The following is a 17,713-nucleotide window of genomic DNA, read 5'->3' on the forward strand; positions in this document are numbered from 1 at the left end:
AGCACACGCAAACTATGTATATACAACCCGAAAATAAGAACAAATTGACACCCCTCGGGGTTCCGCTTCCCACAAAATCAAGTACAGCCACCCTGATCCCCGTTCACCCTCCCATTATCAGACCATCATCTGCAGTGATAATCTCGGCGCGTATCCCTTATCCACTCCCGCCACGTCGAGATGTTGCAGAAGGAGAAGGACAAACCGGCTCTCAAACCCCGAATTGTTGAAGACGACGACGAGGGAGTCGCTCGTCGTCCGCAGAATATTCGGGGCGAGTACGAGCGCTATTACGCAGTCAGCTCAGATCAAATTCAGTTCGTGGAGACGAGCGAAGTGGGCATGAGTAAAGCGAAGACTTACCCAGATTATGAGGGGTCATCTTGGTGACCGCCACCACCTCGTCCTTACAGAAGATCTGGAAGAAGGCAATGACGAACAGTAAAACTCGTCGGTTCCGCGCCGGAAGCTGCTGAACGAAGGCAATAACCTGGTCGGGTCGGGTCGAGGCGGCCGCGGAGAGCGCTTCGTCGTACAGCTCGGAAGGGATTAGAGGTTCTTCCAGCTCTCGAAGCCAGAGCTTGAACAGCGAGGCGGCGACGTGCGGATCGCCCATCCCGGCCTGTAAAATCAGCTCAGATTCCTGTCGCCACTCCTGCTGAAGTAGCTGTCGGTCGAGCTTACGAGCTGGAAATGACCCCGGTCCATCCTGGATCTCATTTCAGCCACCACATCCCCGTCTCCCGGAATCCTGAATATACCCTCGGCTTGCAAGCCCCGGAGCTGCAGAATCGCATTCGCCAAGAATGGCAGAATCACCGGAATCTTCTCGCCAGGATGGGAGGTCGACTGGTCGCGCATGATCTTGGTGAGTGATTCGCCGTATACGGAGGGGTAGAAGGCGGCATCCGAGGCGTGCTCGATCTCGCCGATGGTGAGGGCTCGACCCCGGCCGTGGCGGGATAAGGTGATCGCCATTTTCGTCAAGACATCTACCCGTGTTAGCTCGACCTAGCCTCACCCATGGCTGAGGACTCAAAAACTTACATCTCGCCATTTTTGCCACCCCATCATGATCCGAGTCGAGCCGGCCCTCGAGAAAGGATTTGACAAACGGCTGGAAGACTGTACCCGGAGCGAACGAATTGGCGAGTACCGAGAGCAGCTGGAAGCCTAGTACCATCGATTCCCTACACGATCAGCTGATGTCCATCATTTCTTGCTAGGCCAGGAAAGCGCCACTCACGGATTCGGGTTCTTAGTGACCTGCTTGATGACCTGACAATACCCCTCATCCTTCAACTCCGGCTTGGCCAGGCACGCCTGTATCATCCACCTGATTTCTTCCAAGACCACCATCTTCTCGCCTCGACCTCCTCCGTTCCCGCCTCCTACGGACACACCTGATTCGCCTTGCGCCGTCGACCGCACCGGCGCTCGCGCTCCTTCGACGGGCCGATCGCGCTCGCCCATCGTCCGCTGTACGACCTTGAAGCACATGAGCGCCTCCTTCGCCGCCGGCCCTTTTGAGGTGTTCAGAAGGGGAGCCGAGATTGGCTGTTTCTGCCATTCGAGCACCTTATCGAGTGGGAGTTTGTGCCTCAAAAGGCCGGAACGGCGGGTCGCAAAGTACGCCGAAGCGGACTCGACGCCATTGCCTTGAAGCTTTTGGATTTCGGCGGATACGGCGGATGGGAGGAGGGGGTGGAGACCGGTCGACATGCGCTTGGAGCGGGCCATAGTGGGTGGATTGACGGGAATGGGAGCGCTGGCGCCGCCTCGAGGAAGCACCGGGACCGAGGTGTTGGGGTGGTGCTGTGGCCAGCTGATAGGCGAGGCAAGGCTGATTGAGACCGATGACCCGTTCCGCTTCATCCACGGCATGGGTACTGTATATCAGCTCGTTCTCTTCTGCTGATGTCGATGAGCTGTAACTCACCAGTGTCTCCCCCTCGCTCTTTCTCACCCATGATAGGGGACGTCCGACTCCTCCCTTGCCTCCCTAACATCCCCAAGAACCCCCTCCCTTGCTCCTTCTTCCCCTCGAACTTCGTTCCCATCCCCCTTGCCTCCACTCTGGCCGTCCGACCCGATTCGCCAGACAAGACCGACTGATCCGCCTCATTCCCGCTCTCTTCGTTGTCCGCATACGCTTCCCGGTCTGAGGCCTCCTCGCCATCGCCCTCCCCTACGACCGAGAGGATGCGGGGGAGTTGGCGCGGCGTCTCTGGTGATGGAGGGGTCAGAGGGGAGGAGTGCGATGTGCGGCGCACTTGTGACGGGATGGAAGCGCCTCGTGGTGGTGACGGCGGAGTGACCGAAGATGTCGTGCTAGGAACGACTAGATTTCTCGCTCCCGATCTCGGCGCTGGAGGGGCATCGGGTGTCCTAGTAGCGTCTCGCCTTGGCGATGGTGGTGGGCGCGGTCCATGATTATGCCTTGTGAACCCTGGAGGATCCGACTGACCCCTACTCCGTATGAGAGGCGAGGCGGGGTTGTTTGGCCGGAGGTGATCCGCCGAGTTGGTTGAGTAGACGCGAGACCGACGAGGATTGTGAGGCAAGGTCGCAGTGCTCTGGATGAGACCGAGGGGTATGACGAACTGGTTATCGCCCGGCCGGGTCCACTGGGTGCTCCGAGTAAGGGTGTTGTAGTAGTATGACCGGTTCCCGCGGCTCTCGTCTGCGAGCTCCCACCATTCTCCGTCGGCCTGGCGGGGTACGATGAAGACGCCTTGAGGTGGTGTCCAGCTAGTCCGCCCTGGAAAAGTCAGCTTTGTCTTACCGTCCAAACTCCTAGCTCCGCACTGCAAGGTTGAGAGGTGCGTACCTGTTGCGGGGCAAGCAAAGAATACGTGTCCAGTCTAGCCCAGTCAGCTCGTCTCTTCCGATATATATACAGCGAGGCAAGGCGCAACTCACATTAGGGTCCGCAATGGTAATCCAGAACTGCTGACTCCAACCCAATGTCGGATCCTCGCACTGCGCCAACGCCTCCTTGACGCCTAAGGCTTCTGGCAGACACGCGTCTGTGCTACCGGTAGCTGCGCTGTCCATACTATCTCGATAAAGAGGCTCCCCATTGACGAGTATCCTCGATCCCCCTCCCGACGCTTCGGACGTAGGCTGGGTACTATCATCCGTGTTTACCGCCTCCGCCGAGTCGTCCGATGGGGTACATGACTCCCTACTTCCACTCGAAGCCTCTCTCGGCGGTCGTATCGCAGGACTAGCGAGCAGCATAGCTCTCTCCCGGTCCCGGACCTCCTGCTTCTCCTGGTTCTGCTCCAGGATCCGCCGGGCTATATCTGCCGAGAGAGGGATGTTGCCATATAGCGGTGGAGGACCTGGAGGGGGAAACGCGTCGACAGTAGAGGAGTGGGCGGACTCGGACGCGACAGTTCGGTAGGTGAAGTGGGGAGCTGAAGTGGAGGAGGGGCTGGACATTCCTCCTTCGACGCGCCGGGCACCGGGAGGAAAGACCGTCAAGATGAGCTGTGCTTCAGATGATGTTTGATACGAGACCTGATATGAGTAAGAGCAGGAGTATGGATAGATGAAGAGGAAAGACTGAAGGTGGTTCTTGTTGCGTAGTAAAGGATGAGGAGGTCTTAGCGGGATAGCAGCCAAACCTTGACGGGTATTTAGCTCCTCAGCCGCCCCGCGCTCCGTCAACAGTCAACAAGGGTGATGGGCGGGGCGTCGTTCGGGTCTGACATGGTGCGCTTGTGAATCACAGGACCCAAGGGCGAAGGCACCGCCATGATCCCAGCCTTCTCACCCTGAGCGCGATGATGATAAACAGCGGATTGATGGTAAGGCTGTGGAGCGCGTTTCATCGTGGTCGTTTGAAACGCTAAATCTGGGTGGCGTTCCTGACGTATGCGGACGGTGGCGTGCGCTGGGGTGCGGCAGTTCTCACATACTGATCTCCGACAGCAGAGCAGTACATTTAGATGAACATATAGATATACAGATACTGCATCCCCCGTAAGATCCACTAGAAAGCATGAGGCTGTCCCACTACTCTGTCAGCCACGCCTCCGGTCCCCTTGCCGGACGTAGACTCACCTTTCCGTACCCGCTCATCCCACTTCTCCCTCCCCTCTATCGTGTCCATTGCCGCCAGCCCACCCCTAGCTGGAACGACAGTGTCCCTCGGACTCGCATACTGCCCAAAGATCCTCCCAATCGTATCCACGCTCGGCCGCTTCCAGGTGTTCTCCTCCGCCTTGAGCGCCGGCGCTTTCGGCGGACCGGCAAACACGGAGCCCAGCGCTGTCATCTTTGGAAAGTAACTCTCGCTCTCGGCAGTGGTGGGCGGAAGCGCGCCGTCCCGGAGTTGAGCGAGGGGCGAGACGACCCGCCCCGAGATGGCCGCGAGGAGAGCGGGTGAGATCCCCTCCGTGTCTTCCGCTGTAGCCCGAGTCTGCATGGTATTGCGGTACTCGGCGTCCGCGAAGCCAGGCCGCTCGAATGGCGTGGGTGAAGAGATATTAGGTCGAGGACTCTCTCTGCCCCGTTTGGGGGACTTGCTGAATTTGAGGAAGCTGGTATAGCGGTCGCCGGAAGGGGGTTGAGGGAGGTTGGAAGTGTCGCCAGCCCGAGGGGTGCTGGGCATGCCGGGGATGAATGACTCCTTGCTGTAGGGTGGACCGTTACGATGGAAGGGCCAAGCTCTTGCGAGGAAACCGGCTGCAGCGGGTTCGGAGCCGTCCATACGGGAGAAGGGAGGAGTGGTGGATCTAGGGAAGTTGAGGAACTAAAGTAAGCTTGATTTCTCACCGTCTGAAGAGGCAGAACTCACAGTCTTGTTCTTTTCGTCATACTTGCTCGACGAGTACTCATCGTTACTTGGCCCCTGCCGTCTCCTCCTTTCCCGCCGCATCAGGAAGAATACGATAGCGCCAATAAGCAAGATCGCACCGAGGACCGCGCCTATGCCGATCCCAGCAAGAGCGCCATCGCTGAGCTTCTTCGTGCTCGATACTGGTGTGGATGTAGCTGATGGGATGGGTGCTGATGTAGATGGACGAGGTGTGGCGGCGCTATGATGTCAGCTCGAGTCCATCTCGTGCGTGGCTTCACTCACAGCCCTGACATGGCCACCAATCGATCAAAGGATAGTCTCCCGCCATCTTGTAGATTGCGCAGAGTGAGGGTATGGTTGCCCTTCGCTAGTGAGCTGGTATGGTACAGTACCTGGCCGTAGCTGAGACTGTCAGCTTCTGCTACCATATATCTAGCAGCTCGCCAGCTTACGCCTTAGCTCCACCAGACGCATTATACCGCCCCATCTCCGTCCCATCCACCAGCACCTCATATCGTCCCGCCTCGCCTCCAGCCGCTCCATACACCCACACCGCCTCCCCCGCAAATGCAATCGTCGTATTCGCCCCTCTTTGCTCCGTCCACGATAACGAGCTATTCCAATTCTCCCCTGCTGTTCCCCTTTCCGCATCGATCTGCGTCGTATTGATCCAATTGCTCGATCCGCCTTGTCCGCCCTCCATCATATTCCACGCTGGACTGAGCACGACCTCGCCAGTCCGCCATGCCGTATCGTCGATCGTCACATTCTTCGTCGCCGCGTTGAGTATCGCCCCGAGGTATCCTGTCGCGCCAGTGAAGGTGACAGAGGCGTTGGAGGGGGGTGCGGGAGAGAATGGGTCGGGAGCAGGGGGGAAGAGCTCGAGCGTGAATCGGTGTGCGCCGGGGACGAGGTTGGTCAGGCTTGTGGATGTGATGTCGGCGGAGGTGGGCGGGGCGGAACTGTTGACTGTCAACTTGTGCAACCAGTCCTCTGGTATACGTTGAGCAAAGTCGAACGACACGCCAGTGCCTGCGATGGTCAGCTCGGACATCCCATTTGACACCGTCGAATGGACAGCGCTCGAGTCGGGAGAAATAACCCACCGGTAAAGTTGAAAGCGATGGCTAGTCTCCCAGTGCTCCCCACTAAAGCTCCATCCGTCCCATTGGTCCCCCTCCATCCCGTTATCCCTCCTCCACAATCCCTACAAGGCGAGTATTCGAAAAGTGGCGAGCGCGCCGAGATGACAGTCTCCATCGCAACGTTCGGTGCGGCGGTGATGAACGATATAAGATCGTAGTCACGACGAAGACAGCAGACAGAGATGTAAGAAGTGAAAGTCACGTCAGTCCCATCAGTCAACGAGGAGGCCGGGCTGTTGTTGTTGTGATCGAATCGTTGGATACCGATCAACTGCACACGCGCTCGTCCCTCCCTTGTCCCCCTGCGTCCCTCCCCTTCCCTCCCCCACCCTTTTCCAGCCAAAGGCTATCCTTGGCTCCAACATTGCCCAAGGCACGAGAGCACGAGGGCGGTAGGGCTCGTCGTCAAGGACAACAACCCAAAGTCCCCTTTAGACAAGGCTCGAAACACGACACCTCCCCTTGGGATTGCCTTTAGCTTCCTTGTCTGTGTTTCAGCTTGAGACACCGAAAATAGCCGAATGTGGCAGTTTCACCTTTCCCGCACCAGTGTGGCACTTCATTGCCATAGAAAGTCCATGTGGGTAGTAGTACGCCGTCATGTAGCACGCAACTCATGATTCATACGTCCAGAACGGTATATATGGATAGTGACTGAATGCTGTCGCAGATGACTTCGTAGCTCATGTTTCGTATCACTCAATCATGGACGCATCGAGACCCTATCATGTAAGCTTTATCTTCTCGCTACAGTCGACCCAGAGAGCTCACCAGGCCATGCAAGAACATGTTGACATTCCTCAACTTCCTATCCCTCGCCTCCGCACTCACCCCCGGCGCTCGGCTCGACTGCACAGTATGCAGAATCTTCTCTCTCAACGCACCAACCAAGTTGGCCTGCTCCTCTTCTGGCGCATTGACAGCGAGCGCGGCAGTAAAGCCCCATACTTCCGCATCTCGACGCTCCATCTCGTCGGATGTGTCGTTGGTAGTCATGAGGTATGCGCCGGGACCGAAGGCGTTGCGCTGGACGAGGGAGGAGGGGAAGAGGTCGGATAGGTGCGGGAGGAGGATGGAGAGGAAGTAGGCGTAGATCTTGTTCCTGGTGGTGTCAGCTGTTGTGCCCGTTTGCTAGGAGGATATGAAGCGGGAAGCTTACCATTGGTCCACTTCGCCAGCATCGGGCGGCGGGGCGCTCTGAGGATTGGCAGGATCCGGGCGTAAAACACTTTGCGCTCGGGAGAGGAGAGCAGTGAAGAGAGCAACACCAGGCTAGTCCATTAGCTCCCGTTCGAACATTAGGTCCGATGTATTGAGCTCACCCTTGTGCAAGCCACGCGCCACACTTCCATCCGCTGAGCCGAAATACCCAACAACCCAGCGATAAGCCCCAGCCCACAGCGCTGAATGAGAATATCCAGCCCAGGCACAACGCAATGCAAGAAGCTGTCGGTCTCGACCTCCCGCTTGGCGCGGTCCATCCGGTCCGCCTTGGTGAGAAGCGATGTATCGGACACGGGCGGTGGAGGTGCCCTGGCGACGACGTCGAGCTGGGGATAGGTGGCGATGATGAGGGTCAAGAGGGTGAGGGCTTGCTGGTGAGGCAGGTGGCGCAAGAGTCGGGGGAAGAGGCGTTGACCCTTGACGGGGTTCATGAGGGAGATAAAGGGGTGTGGATTACTGCAGAGTCAGCTGAGAAATGGAAATCGGGCCCGTATTCAGCTCACCTGACATCCAAAGGCTCCATCACCATCAACCTCCTCCAGATCTCCTCTACCTTCATCCCGCATCGGTCGTTCCACCTATCAATCTCCTCCATTGCGGTAGGCGGCGGCATCTCCCTCCGCATCTGCTCCAGCTCCAGCACAGAATCGTACAGCTCCTCCAGCGCGAAGAGGACTTGCTTCTTGGTGAGGGCTGATCGGCGGATACCGGACTGGTCGTTGAGGATGCTGGTCGGGCGAGACTCCCTGTTACCAGAAGTCGGTACCGCGAGGACTGGTCGAGGAGCAGCGACACCACCGCGCGAAATCTTGCCGAGAGCACCCTGAAGAGCCGCTAAACAATCAGCTTCGCTGGTCTGTTTCGTGATCCGGCAGGACCCACCGTTATTCGACTTGTGGTGGTTCAACCTATTCTCCACCAGCTTCTTGACCTGCCCATTCAACTTGGACATCGTCGCCGCGCCCATCTTGCCGAACCTGTTCGCCGGTCCCGACACACCGAACGCCGCACCCGCCGTAACCTGGACCACGCTGGGGTTCTCCCCAGGCTGAGCCTGGGCCTCTTGCCTCCTCCGCAGCGCCGAGAAGACCTGAGCGTAAAAGTCCGATGCGTAGGGGTCGGCGGTAGCGAGCTGTGAAAGCTGGATACGAGTGATAAAGTCCTTGTCCGAGTTACCCATGAGGTGGTTGTACCGGCTCATGCTCTCGATCTTGTCCTTGATCCGCTCGTGCATCGCATGCAACCGAGCCTGCTCTTCGGGCGACTGACGAGGCCGGTCCTCTTCGCCGCCAGGGAAGGATGCAGTGGCGCCGGGAGCGACGTTTGCGCCGAGTTCGGGGAACATGCTGTCCAGCAGAGCCTGCTGGGACGCGTAGCCGGATCCGGCGAGGTTGATCTGCGGAGGCGTCAACTCCCTCGCTGGCGGAGCTGTGGGCTGGACGACGTTCGCCAGGGGTGGAGGTGCGGAAGGAGCAGGTGCAGCCTCCATCGAAGCCATCATCTGCTTCTCGATCTCATCCATCGAGAGCATTTGGTGTTGCCGTGGCTGGTCGGGAAGGGCCATACGGGACATCTCCTCCTCGATCTCCGCGAGGGTCTTGATCTGACCCATGGGCGGAGGCTGGGAGGTCGTAGCCGGGGCATTCTGCGCCGCAGGGCCTGATGGCCTGGTGGATGAAGCTGGTGAGGCGCCCCATAGCGTGGAAGCTGGAGCGACCGGGTTACCCCAGAGCGACTCGATGGATGAAGGGGGAGCGGGGGCAGTGACGCTCTGAGGCTTCGATGAGGAGTGGGTTCGAGGAAGGGGAGGGGTGGCCGCAGGAGGCTTGATAGGTTCTGGAAGAATCAGCTTGCGAGCAGGATCCCATTGAGGGTAGAACATACTGCTAGCAGCTTTCCTAGGCGAATAGAAATCATCCTCCGAGAATGCAAAAGGGTCGGCCGCGACCTTGGGCTTGTATCTCGATTGCGTGGACGCTATCGGCCCTCTACCAGTCTTGGGCTTCGACACTGGCGGTGCCGAGGGCTGGGATGAGAACTGAAAGTTGTTGTCTGTCGTTCAGCAGCGGTCCCGCTCGTACAGTGCTAATGGCTTACTCATCGGTCCCACATCACCAAAAGTCTCATCATTCGCCAGATCCCCATCCTCCATCAGGCTCCCCGTCTGCTCTCCCCAATTGTACACTGCCAGATCCTCTTCCTCGCCGGCCCCGCCCAAACTGAATGCAGTTTGATCATTCCCGCCTCCGAGACCTGCAAATCCGCCAAATCCTTGATTCTGGGGTTGCGCGGGCTGTTGTCTCTCTGGGAGAGCTGTGTCGAAGCCGAAGAAGCCCGACATTGTTGCTGTAGGCTGCAGAAGTGAGAACAGAGGAGACGATATCGACGGCGAGTTGGGTGGCTTTGGTAGTGAGTGTGGCGGAAGCAGTTTCAGCGATATCCGTGCGTAGGTCCAGAAAGCGCTAGCTGCTCAGCGCCCAGAAAGGTTCAAGGGTAGCTGTTGCTTCTTCCCATATGCATGGAATACCAAGCAATAGAGAGGATCTCATCAGAGACAGCGCTCATCTCTATGGCTGGAATATCAGACAAAAGGACATGTGAACAGGGTCAGAAATGAGTGCTCCAAGACGGTTCCCAAGCTCCCCTCCACTTGGCCTCCACACGTCGAGAACAGCGTTGCCATCTTGCAACTCCTCATATCATCCGCCAATACACCAGGCTCATCCATCACAATGCTCATCAAGACGTCGTACCGGGACGTGCCCACCAAGTCCGGCAAGCCAGGGACCATTCGGATCTACATCATTGAGCCCTCGCTGCCTTCCTACCCGCAAGCCAAGTTCCCAGGCTGTGTCGTCTTCTCCGAGATCTACCAGGTCACCGGTCCCGTTGAGCGCTTTGCGAGCAACATCGCCTCCGAGGGGTATATTGTGGCGCTGCCGAGCTCGTTCCATGAGTTTGAGGGGCCGGAGGCTATCCCGTATGATACGGAGGGGACGGATAGGGGGAACCGGTATAAGGCGGAGAAGACTGTAGAGGCGTATGATGAGGTATGTTCAGGCGGTCAGAAGCAGGACTTTTAGATGTCGATGTCAGGGATATGGCTGATGGGCAGGATGCTACCCTGTCGGTGGACCTCTTGATGTCGCTGGAGAACTGCACTGGGAGAATAGCATCAACCGGGATGTGCTTAGGTGGACATTTGGTACGTCCCATCTGCACACGTCTACTTGGATATAGCTCATGTCCGTAGGCCCTGAGAGTAAGCTAGCGTCTCAGTCAGGCGTCGAGCGCACGCTGAGCTGTAGTGCGCATTCGACCCTAGGATTCAGGCGACCTTCGGCTACTTCGCGACAGAGTGAGCTATGCCTCATCTCGAGGCCTCAAGTAGGCGACACCGACGTGATTACTGACTCCCAGCGTACACTCCGCAACTTTGGGCGCTGGTCAGTCGGACGATACACTAATCAAGATCAAGAATGGTGATCTGTCCGGAAAGGGCGAAATCACGCTCGTATTCGGAAAGCAGGACACCCACGTCGATAGGAAGGCCCGGACACTAATTCGAGAGACGCTAGACGATGCGGGCGTCACATGTACGGTGAGTCTCTACCGCAGCCCAGAGTTGAGCAAGATGCACAGCTGATTCCGTCAGTTCATGGAGGTCCAGGCGCAACATGCGTTCATTCGAGACGAATCCTCAAAAGGTCGCTGGGACGCAGCACTTTCCCGGTCACTGTTCGCTATAATGATGGAGCAATTCAACAGGCTGGTGGCGAGGGATCTGGGACCGGTGAAGGGGGGTCAGGCCAAGCTGGAGCATGTCTGCTAGATGCTATCATCTTTACGCACTGTCCTGAATTGATACTGCTAAATCACTGGGTTGAGACGTTGACTCGAGCCAACTTCTCGATCAACTACGGTAATTCATGAGAAGATGCATACTGAATACTGATCGGCTACACAAAAGATGCACTCCGCGTCGCCGCCCTCGATGATCGCGCTAGACAGCCGGTGTGGATGCTTCGGACTCTTCATTCGACTCAGCTTCGTCCTTCTTCTTTGCCTCCACCCCGTGATTGTCGACAGGTGCCTCCGTGAACGCACGTATGGCCTGGGAGTGAATGTCCTTGATTGACGTACCACGTCCCTGGAGGAAGCGGAACATTTCCTCGCCGGTTCCGTCGTCTGTTGCGATCCCGCGGCGAATGGCGCCGTCCTTGATGTTGAAATGCGGTATAGATGCATCTGAAGAGTATAGCTACTATGAAACCGGCTACAAAGGTGAAACTAACGGAAGCTAAATGTAGAGCGAAATCTAGCTACTCCAACACTTGATAGGAGCGGAAGACTTGTATCGCGCGACGGCCTCGTCGATGCACAAGGACAGCTCTTACTGTGACGAGGCACCTTTCGTGAAGACGAGAGTGTACTGACCGCTTTTGTGGAATATCCAGGCACTGGAAGCGTGGGTGGACGGGTCTTGGGCGTAGTGAAGCTCCTCACCACTCTCCGCAACGGTTGCGTCAGACAGCGCCGACTCAACAATGGTTGGGTGGGGGGACATGGTGGGTGATGTAGATAGAGTGTGAGTGATGGTGAGCGTGGGCGTGAGCGGTAGTCAGATAGGTGAATGAGGATATGAGCGCAAACGTGCTGCTGGTGGGTGTGAAGAACAAAGCCAGAAAGCGGCCCGAGCATTCCCAAGACCCCGCCAGCTCGGGCCGCTGGCTGCAAAGCATGAAGGATGACCCGCAACCTTTCATGCCATTTCCCTTTGTGTGGCCACGTTTCGAGGAGACGACATTTCCAGTGTATTCTGTATACGCGGGATCCTGCTCTACACGTATACACGTAAGCAGGTCGGTGATGTGAGGCTTTCCGGACCCGGTATAGTGAAGTAAGCTGGGCCTTTGCGCCACCCGCCTCTACTCTTCACCCATCTTCCACCGCCTCGATTCCCTTCCGACATTGACTTGGTGTGACTCTGCTGACACCCAGTGAGGACTTGATACATAAGGAGAGACCTAGCAACTCGTTGATAGAGGCGGGGCTATCAGGCGTAGCATATGTTCACAGTCGTAAGTGACCAATTACCTCCTGGGTCAATGGATTTTATTTAGTAGCCTCGCCTATGCTGCAGACCCGCTATCGATATCTGCTTTATACATGGTATTGGGTCCGAGGGTGAAAGTATTGGAGAACATCGTTCGAGGCGGGACAGCACGGCACTCGCGACGATGACTTCGCCACACATGACAGATCGTGCCATGACAGATCGTGCCCCCCAGTGTCAGAGCTTGTGCGATGCTTTCAAGGGCTCGAGCTCTAGCGCTTTCGAGCAGCTGGCCCTCAGCGAGCAGCGAGCAGTATGGCGAATCTGTTGAGCACGCAGGGTAAGCGAACATCTGAGCGCCAACGCCACTGCCATTCAAGAAATGTAGCAGCTTTCTATCAGAGGTCGGCAACTAGATCTGAATGTACGCGGCTGCATGCGGGGTAGAATAACTCAATCATCAAAAGGCCGGCAGAGGGGACGGCGTGAAGAGCTATGCTCTAGCGCAGACTGTTGACCTGGACTCATTTGTCTTGACCTCCCGTCTGCGTTCCGTTGCCAGTAGTGCTTCCTCCCTGGCTGTTCAGTATCCGGATCGTTGTGATCTCCGGCTCACCAGCTCCTCTCTCTGAGCTCAGCCGGGCGAATTGCTCGATGTAGGACAGGTATTGCGTGTCGTCTAGCCCCCGCGTCAGATCGTTTCCCCCCACATGCACGCCGGCGCTCGTCCATAGAGCAAGCTTGAGCCTGCCACCCGGCGATATGGTAATGGTGTAATATGATACGGACATGGTTTATGAGCAAGGGTACGAAAGGGTCGAAACAAACGGTTTGTGTGAGTGGCAAATGTTGTAGGGAAAATTGAAATAAGGGGGGAGGGGGCGCTCCTTATATCAACCCATGTCACCTGCGGATCGCGCTGCCCCTGACCTCCCCACCGCGGCCTGACATCCCCAATGAAGGCATCCTTTGTGGTGACACGCAATCTAGCATAAATGGTGTTTCAGCCATAGCCATCGACTCGTTACGCCGCCACCCTCGCAGCGATAAGGACAAACGGGCTGCGAAAATTGTCTCTTGTGGCGGCTACCGCAGTGAACGCCATGCAGCGGCCCTGAGCTTGATGGGAGTCTTACTTTGCTGGTCAGCGACTACACCAGCGGTCGATGAGTCCTGATGGACCTTGCAGTCGCGCTTGATGTGAGTACGAAGGTAATGTACAGGCGACTCGCAGTCTCGTATGACCGTCGATTCCGCTCGTAGCAGATCGAGGCATCACTACCCCCGAGCCCGGCGGAGATTCTATAGCTGACACACCTCACAGCGTGCGAGTGTCTTTCCTTTCATCCGGCACCCCTGTGCTATCCAGCGTGGACCTACCGCCACCTCTGAGCCTCAGCTGGATTCAGCAGGGACCTTTCGCCACAATCCTGTTCCTCGGGTGGAAATAAGTAGCTGATCCCAAGGGGAGATTAGTGTAAACTCCAGCCGAGTGCTGGCGCTCATTCGATCCCGACGTCTGGTAGGTACCTGAGATTGTCAAGCCCCATCTCATACTATAATAGTACATCAGAAAGTCTGCCTCACAGATGCGGGTCAACTGACAATATACGGCCTGGATTAGATACAAAACAGCAAGACGCATACTCGTGCGCCAACCGTGTGTTGAGCGCATCTCGAAGAGACATAAGGACATCAGGCCGACCTATTTGCCATCCTGCCTGCTCTGCTCCGGAGCCCCCTCCTCGACAGGTTTCGCCGAAGTGCCACCGCCTGCCTGCGAATCCGTGCCGCTGCTTGTGACTGTGAGGGACGCCGCAGAGGGCGCATGAGACCTGACGGGAGTGAGTACCAGGTACTCCAACCCGAGAATCAGCTCGCCGCGGGTAGCCTGGGCGAACGAAGAGGTTCCGGAGCCGTCAGCTGGATCTGTATTCTGACTCATTATGATGGAGAGGATGTGATGATCTGATCGATGTCGGGAGTGAGTGTGGTACTAGGGGCGGTGGTGGATAATCTGCGGAAAGGTACACCTCGCCGGCCATGCAGCTCTTATAGCACAGGTGCATGAGTGCTATCTGCCCGACCTTCGATCAGCAGGCCATATCTGGAAGTAAGCCCCCTTATCAGCTTCGGATATGTCTCGGTCAGTGTAGAGTCGGGGCACTGTCTCATCCTCCGGGTCATGATAAGGCCAGTAAGAAAAGAAGTCGTGCTGTTCTCCACCACAAAGGACTGACTGACTGATAGCGTGAGGTCGAGACGGCCAGATCCGGCCATAGATCATCTCATCGGCCTCATCACACCTGTCAGTATGATCAGCATGGGCACCTTGCTGCATAGGATTTACAAAGATTGGCATACTAGCATCCCTTAAAATTGCCTATTTATATAGACCGCACACTGCTCCGTCGCCTTCCCGTCACTCACGTACATCACGTCCAGCCTCGTCTCCAGCCTGCTATGCGCAATGGGGATCTGCCAGCGCATCCCCACTGGCTTCGCATCTCCCTCGTCCCCTATGTCCCCTCCCTCCGAGTCCGCATACACCGGCTTCCCCATATTCGCCGGATTCCCATTGACCTTCAGCTTGACTTCTCTTGGTGGATTCACCGGAGCCGGCGTGGTCTCCGAAGTCGCCGCCGAGATGTCCGGTATGGGTTCCGCAGCCAGAGTAGCTGTGATCTCCACCTCGGCCGCCTCCGCCCCGATGATCAACGCGTGCATGACGACGCCCCGAAGATTATGGAGGCGGATGGTATGCCGTTCCTTGCCTCCGCCCTCGGCGATGGGAATTGGCGAGTCAAAGGCGCAGTCGATATGCTTGATCATGGGTTGCGGGGGCTTTGCGCGGTAACCAAGGTTGAAGGGTTGGGTGATGCTGAGAGTGGCACTCCCGCCGCCTCCGCTCCGGGCCGTTTGCGCTGTGTCGATCAATGTGGGGGCTGGTTGGCCGGCGAGGGTCCGCTTGCGCGCCTCCTGGGTGGCCAAGATCTGGCGATAATGGTTCATCCCCGCCGTGGTGAGTGTATTAGCCCACCCCGCTTGCTCGTGCATCGGGTACTGGTTGAGGCGGGCGACGATATCCTCGTTCACGACGCCGGGAGGGAGAGGGGCGAGGTAAGAGGGACGTGGTGCCGGCGAGGCTGAGGGCTGGATGGTAGCAGAGGAGGAGTAGACGGGGGTTCCGTTGAGCCCGGGATAGGGGGATAGTTGGCCGAGAGGACGGCCGTTCTCAACACGGGAGGGGGTGGGTCCGGGTGGAACAGGTCCAGGCAGCGAGGGTTTGGGTCGCGACTTCTTTGGCGCAGCCGCCTGGGATTGGGATAAACGCTCGTTGGCCAATTTCCGGTTGTGGATCTCGGCCTTACCCTGCTCAAGTATGCCCTGCATGTCAGTCCCGACCGAGACGTTGATGGAGGGACTCACCATGATTTGCTGAGCGTCTCGGAACACATCACTCTCGTCCTCGTTGTACTGCATGGCATTCGAGCACATGAGCTCCACTTGCTCGTAAAACTCCTCGCAACTGGCGTATTTCCTGCCCGCTATCCGTTCCTGCCGGATGAGCGAGGGTCAAACGGTCTTTGACACGGTAACTCACATCGATCTCGGTAAGGGATATTGGCGCCTTGATTGCATTATAGTAGTCTGGCAGATCGTTCTTATCTGGCAGCTTCTCGAATATCGCAGCTATTTCTCTGTCGGCTCCACTGCTTGATCAGCTTGACACATGGGAGCCCATATGAAAATGCTTACTCCTTTGACCGCGCAGCCCTGATATTAAGGAGGATAGGCTTGACCAGCTTGTATACTGTCGGTCCATCTTTCATATAGCCACCTCGCTTCTTGCCCATTCTGCTGTTCCCCAACCCTGTAGACTCGCCGTCCATGCTGGCATTCGACGGACCGCCCATGTCGTGGTCCTCTTCATCGCCGTTTGCGGACGCTGAAGGTTGATGGTCCGCCTTGACGGCTGATCCTGAGCGACGGGGCTTGGTGGGGCGTGAAGCTGAGGAGGGACCGGCCTCATCTTCCGATTCGGCAGGCTTGACATTGGGCGTTGTAGCTTTGTTGTAGAAGGTTCGGGTAGTTTTCTAATTATGAGCGAATGCACGGGAAGGAACTCACGTGTAGCTTCTTCGCGAGCAGGAAGATATGCGAGTCTTTGGTGTTGTCTGACGATCAGCGGCAATCAAGGGGCGTAGAACGAATGGAGTCTACGTACATCGCTTGGCATTGATGAAGATCTGACCGATATCCGCCGTCACTTCCTTCAAGGTCTCGTACTCCTGCTTGTCCAGCTTTTGACGGACATCATCCAGGCACATCGGATGCTTGATGGTCTCATAATAGTCTGGGAAATGTTTCTGGACCGTCAGCGCATCGTCTCGCCCATGACGAGGTGGGAGCTCACCTTGGACGGGAGTTTGATAAACGGCTCCGCCATACTCTCTCTACCTGATCAGCTCACGCTCACATCGCTCACAGTGTCTATGTAACCACTCACCCATCCTTCACACTGTTCATGATCTCATTGTATATATCCCGACCCAGAGCTTGCGCCCTCACTCTGTCTTTCGGATCATTCACTTCCTCCTTCCCCGCAGCCTCCTCTGGCTCTGGAGTGGGTGTGCGCCGTCGCTTGGACCTGCCATCCGAGATGATCAAAGAGGGGTCTACGCCGAGGCGCCGCTTCTTCCCTGGTCGCTCATTGGGTGCGTCCGCTGCGTTTGCCGCTTGGTCGGTGGTGTCGTCAGGCGCGGTGTCCGAATTCGAATTGTCTTTGTTGACAGGCGCGTCCGCGGTCGATTCAGGTTTCAAAGTCGATTCCGCCATGATTTATAGTTGGATTGCGCGATGATGCGGTTTCGGCTATTCTACGCTGCCTCCGAGGATGATTTGAGGTGATTTCTATAGTATATACAGGTCACTGCTGCGGGTATATGAATGCGATGGGTGGCTGGATAGCATACCTCCTCTTCCCAGTCGCGCTGTACGCGCCGAGAGAGGAAACAACACGTGGCGGGACCATTTAGAGTGCCCATGGGGATTCCTTGATCTCCGCGCTGTCCTCCGCCCGTGCGCTCGTTTTGGTCGTGAAACATCTTGAAACGGCAGGAACGATGGATTGAAGAGAGGCCTGTGATACTTCGGGTAGCCTGGACTAAGAGTATGTATCAGTGTGCTGTACGCAGTATACTCGCTCGCATCCCGAACCCTGAACAGGCCCCGCATCAAAAAGTTGGTCTCAGACTCCCCTTCCTTTGGCTCTCACCGGGCTTGAACCTGGGGCAAAAGGTTGAGGCGGGATAAACCTCTCAACCCCCCAGGGCTCCTCAGTCTGTCTTCACCTCGTTGCGGAGGTGAAGAGAGAGTTGAGGAGCCTGATTCCGGTGATCAAAGTGAATTTAAAATTTATATATACTGCCAATCTAAGAGTTCTTCCCACCTGCACCCCAGCGCACATAAGCTTAC

The 17,713-nt window shown here is 56.9% G+C and overlaps 6 protein-coding genes across 6 annotated transcripts; 1 reads left to right on the forward strand and 5 right to left on the reverse strand.

The window, feature by feature from the left end:
- Positions 1 to 117: 117 nt before the first annotated feature.
- On the reverse strand, positions 118 to 3,057 carry MKK02DRAFT_17953 (uncharacterized protein; the record flags this gene model as incomplete). The annotated part of the gene is made up of 8 exons (XM_053085868.1): positions 118 to 287; positions 364 to 622; positions 685 to 992; positions 1,048 to 1,190; positions 1,247 to 1,843; positions 1,981 to 2,761; positions 2,831 to 2,864; positions 2,923 to 3,057. 8 exons carry the CDS (start codon positions 3,055 to 3,057, stop codon positions 118 to 120), a joined length of 2,427 nt encoding a protein of 808 aa, XP_052943316.1.
- Positions 3,058 to 4,000: 943 nt separating this feature from the next.
- MKK02DRAFT_38196 (uncharacterized protein) lies at positions 4,001 to 6,070 on the reverse strand (the record flags this gene model as incomplete). The annotated part of the gene is made up of 6 exons (XM_053089985.1): positions 4,001 to 4,023; positions 4,072 to 4,762; positions 4,808 to 5,048; positions 5,093 to 5,212; positions 5,263 to 5,842; positions 5,917 to 6,070. 6 exons carry the CDS (start codon positions 6,068 to 6,070, stop codon positions 4,001 to 4,003), a joined length of 1,809 nt encoding a protein of 602 aa, XP_052943317.1.
- A 580-nt stretch (positions 6,071 to 6,650) lies between these two features.
- Positions 6,651 to 9,520, reverse strand: MKK02DRAFT_34518 (topoisomerase II-associated protein PAT1; the record flags this gene model as incomplete). Its single annotated transcript, XM_053088959.1, has 8 exons — positions 6,651 to 6,677; positions 6,727 to 7,057; positions 7,115 to 7,227; positions 7,278 to 7,635; positions 7,683 to 8,013; positions 8,062 to 9,015; positions 9,064 to 9,231; positions 9,277 to 9,520. The coding sequence occupies 8 exons, from the start codon at positions 9,518 to 9,520 to the stop codon at positions 6,651 to 6,653; spliced, it is 2,526 nt and encodes an 841-aa protein (XP_052943318.1).
- A 391-nt stretch (positions 9,521 to 9,911) lies between these two features.
- On the forward strand, positions 9,912 to 11,011 carry MKK02DRAFT_38198 (putative carboxymethylenebutenolidase; the record flags this gene model as incomplete). The annotated part of the gene is made up of 6 exons (XM_053089986.1): positions 9,912 to 10,229; positions 10,295 to 10,384; positions 10,433 to 10,441; positions 10,488 to 10,537; positions 10,600 to 10,780; positions 10,835 to 11,011. 6 exons carry the CDS (start codon positions 9,912 to 9,914, stop codon positions 11,009 to 11,011), a joined length of 825 nt encoding a protein of 274 aa, XP_052943319.1.
- A 1,300-nt stretch (positions 11,012 to 12,311) lies between these two features.
- MKK02DRAFT_28360 (uncharacterized protein) lies at positions 12,312 to 13,026 on the reverse strand (the record flags this gene model as incomplete). Its single annotated transcript, XM_053087537.1, has 4 exons — positions 12,312 to 12,626; positions 12,664 to 12,728; positions 12,754 to 12,810; positions 12,852 to 13,026. 4 exons carry the CDS (start codon positions 13,024 to 13,026, stop codon positions 12,312 to 12,314), a joined length of 612 nt encoding a protein of 203 aa, XP_052943320.1.
- Positions 13,027 to 14,608: 1,582 nt separating this feature from the next.
- MKK02DRAFT_18036 (Bromodomain-containing protein) lies at positions 14,609 to 17,074 on the reverse strand (the record flags this gene model as incomplete). Its single annotated transcript, XM_053085882.1, has 8 exons — positions 14,609 to 15,568; positions 15,665 to 15,793; positions 15,840 to 15,948; positions 15,995 to 16,332; positions 16,367 to 16,413; positions 16,464 to 16,605; positions 16,653 to 16,692; positions 16,746 to 17,074. 8 exons carry the CDS (start codon positions 17,072 to 17,074, stop codon positions 14,609 to 14,611), a joined length of 2,094 nt encoding a protein of 697 aa, XP_052943321.1.
- Positions 17,075 to 17,713: the final 639 nt, after the last annotated feature.

Source organism: Dioszegia hungarica, assembly GCF_025882075.1.
Source record: "Dioszegia hungarica strain PDD-24b-2 chromosome Unknown MKK02contig_16, whole genome shotgun sequence".
Taxonomy (NCBI): domain Eukaryota; kingdom Fungi; phylum Basidiomycota; class Tremellomycetes; order Tremellales; family Bulleribasidiaceae; genus Dioszegia; species Dioszegia hungarica.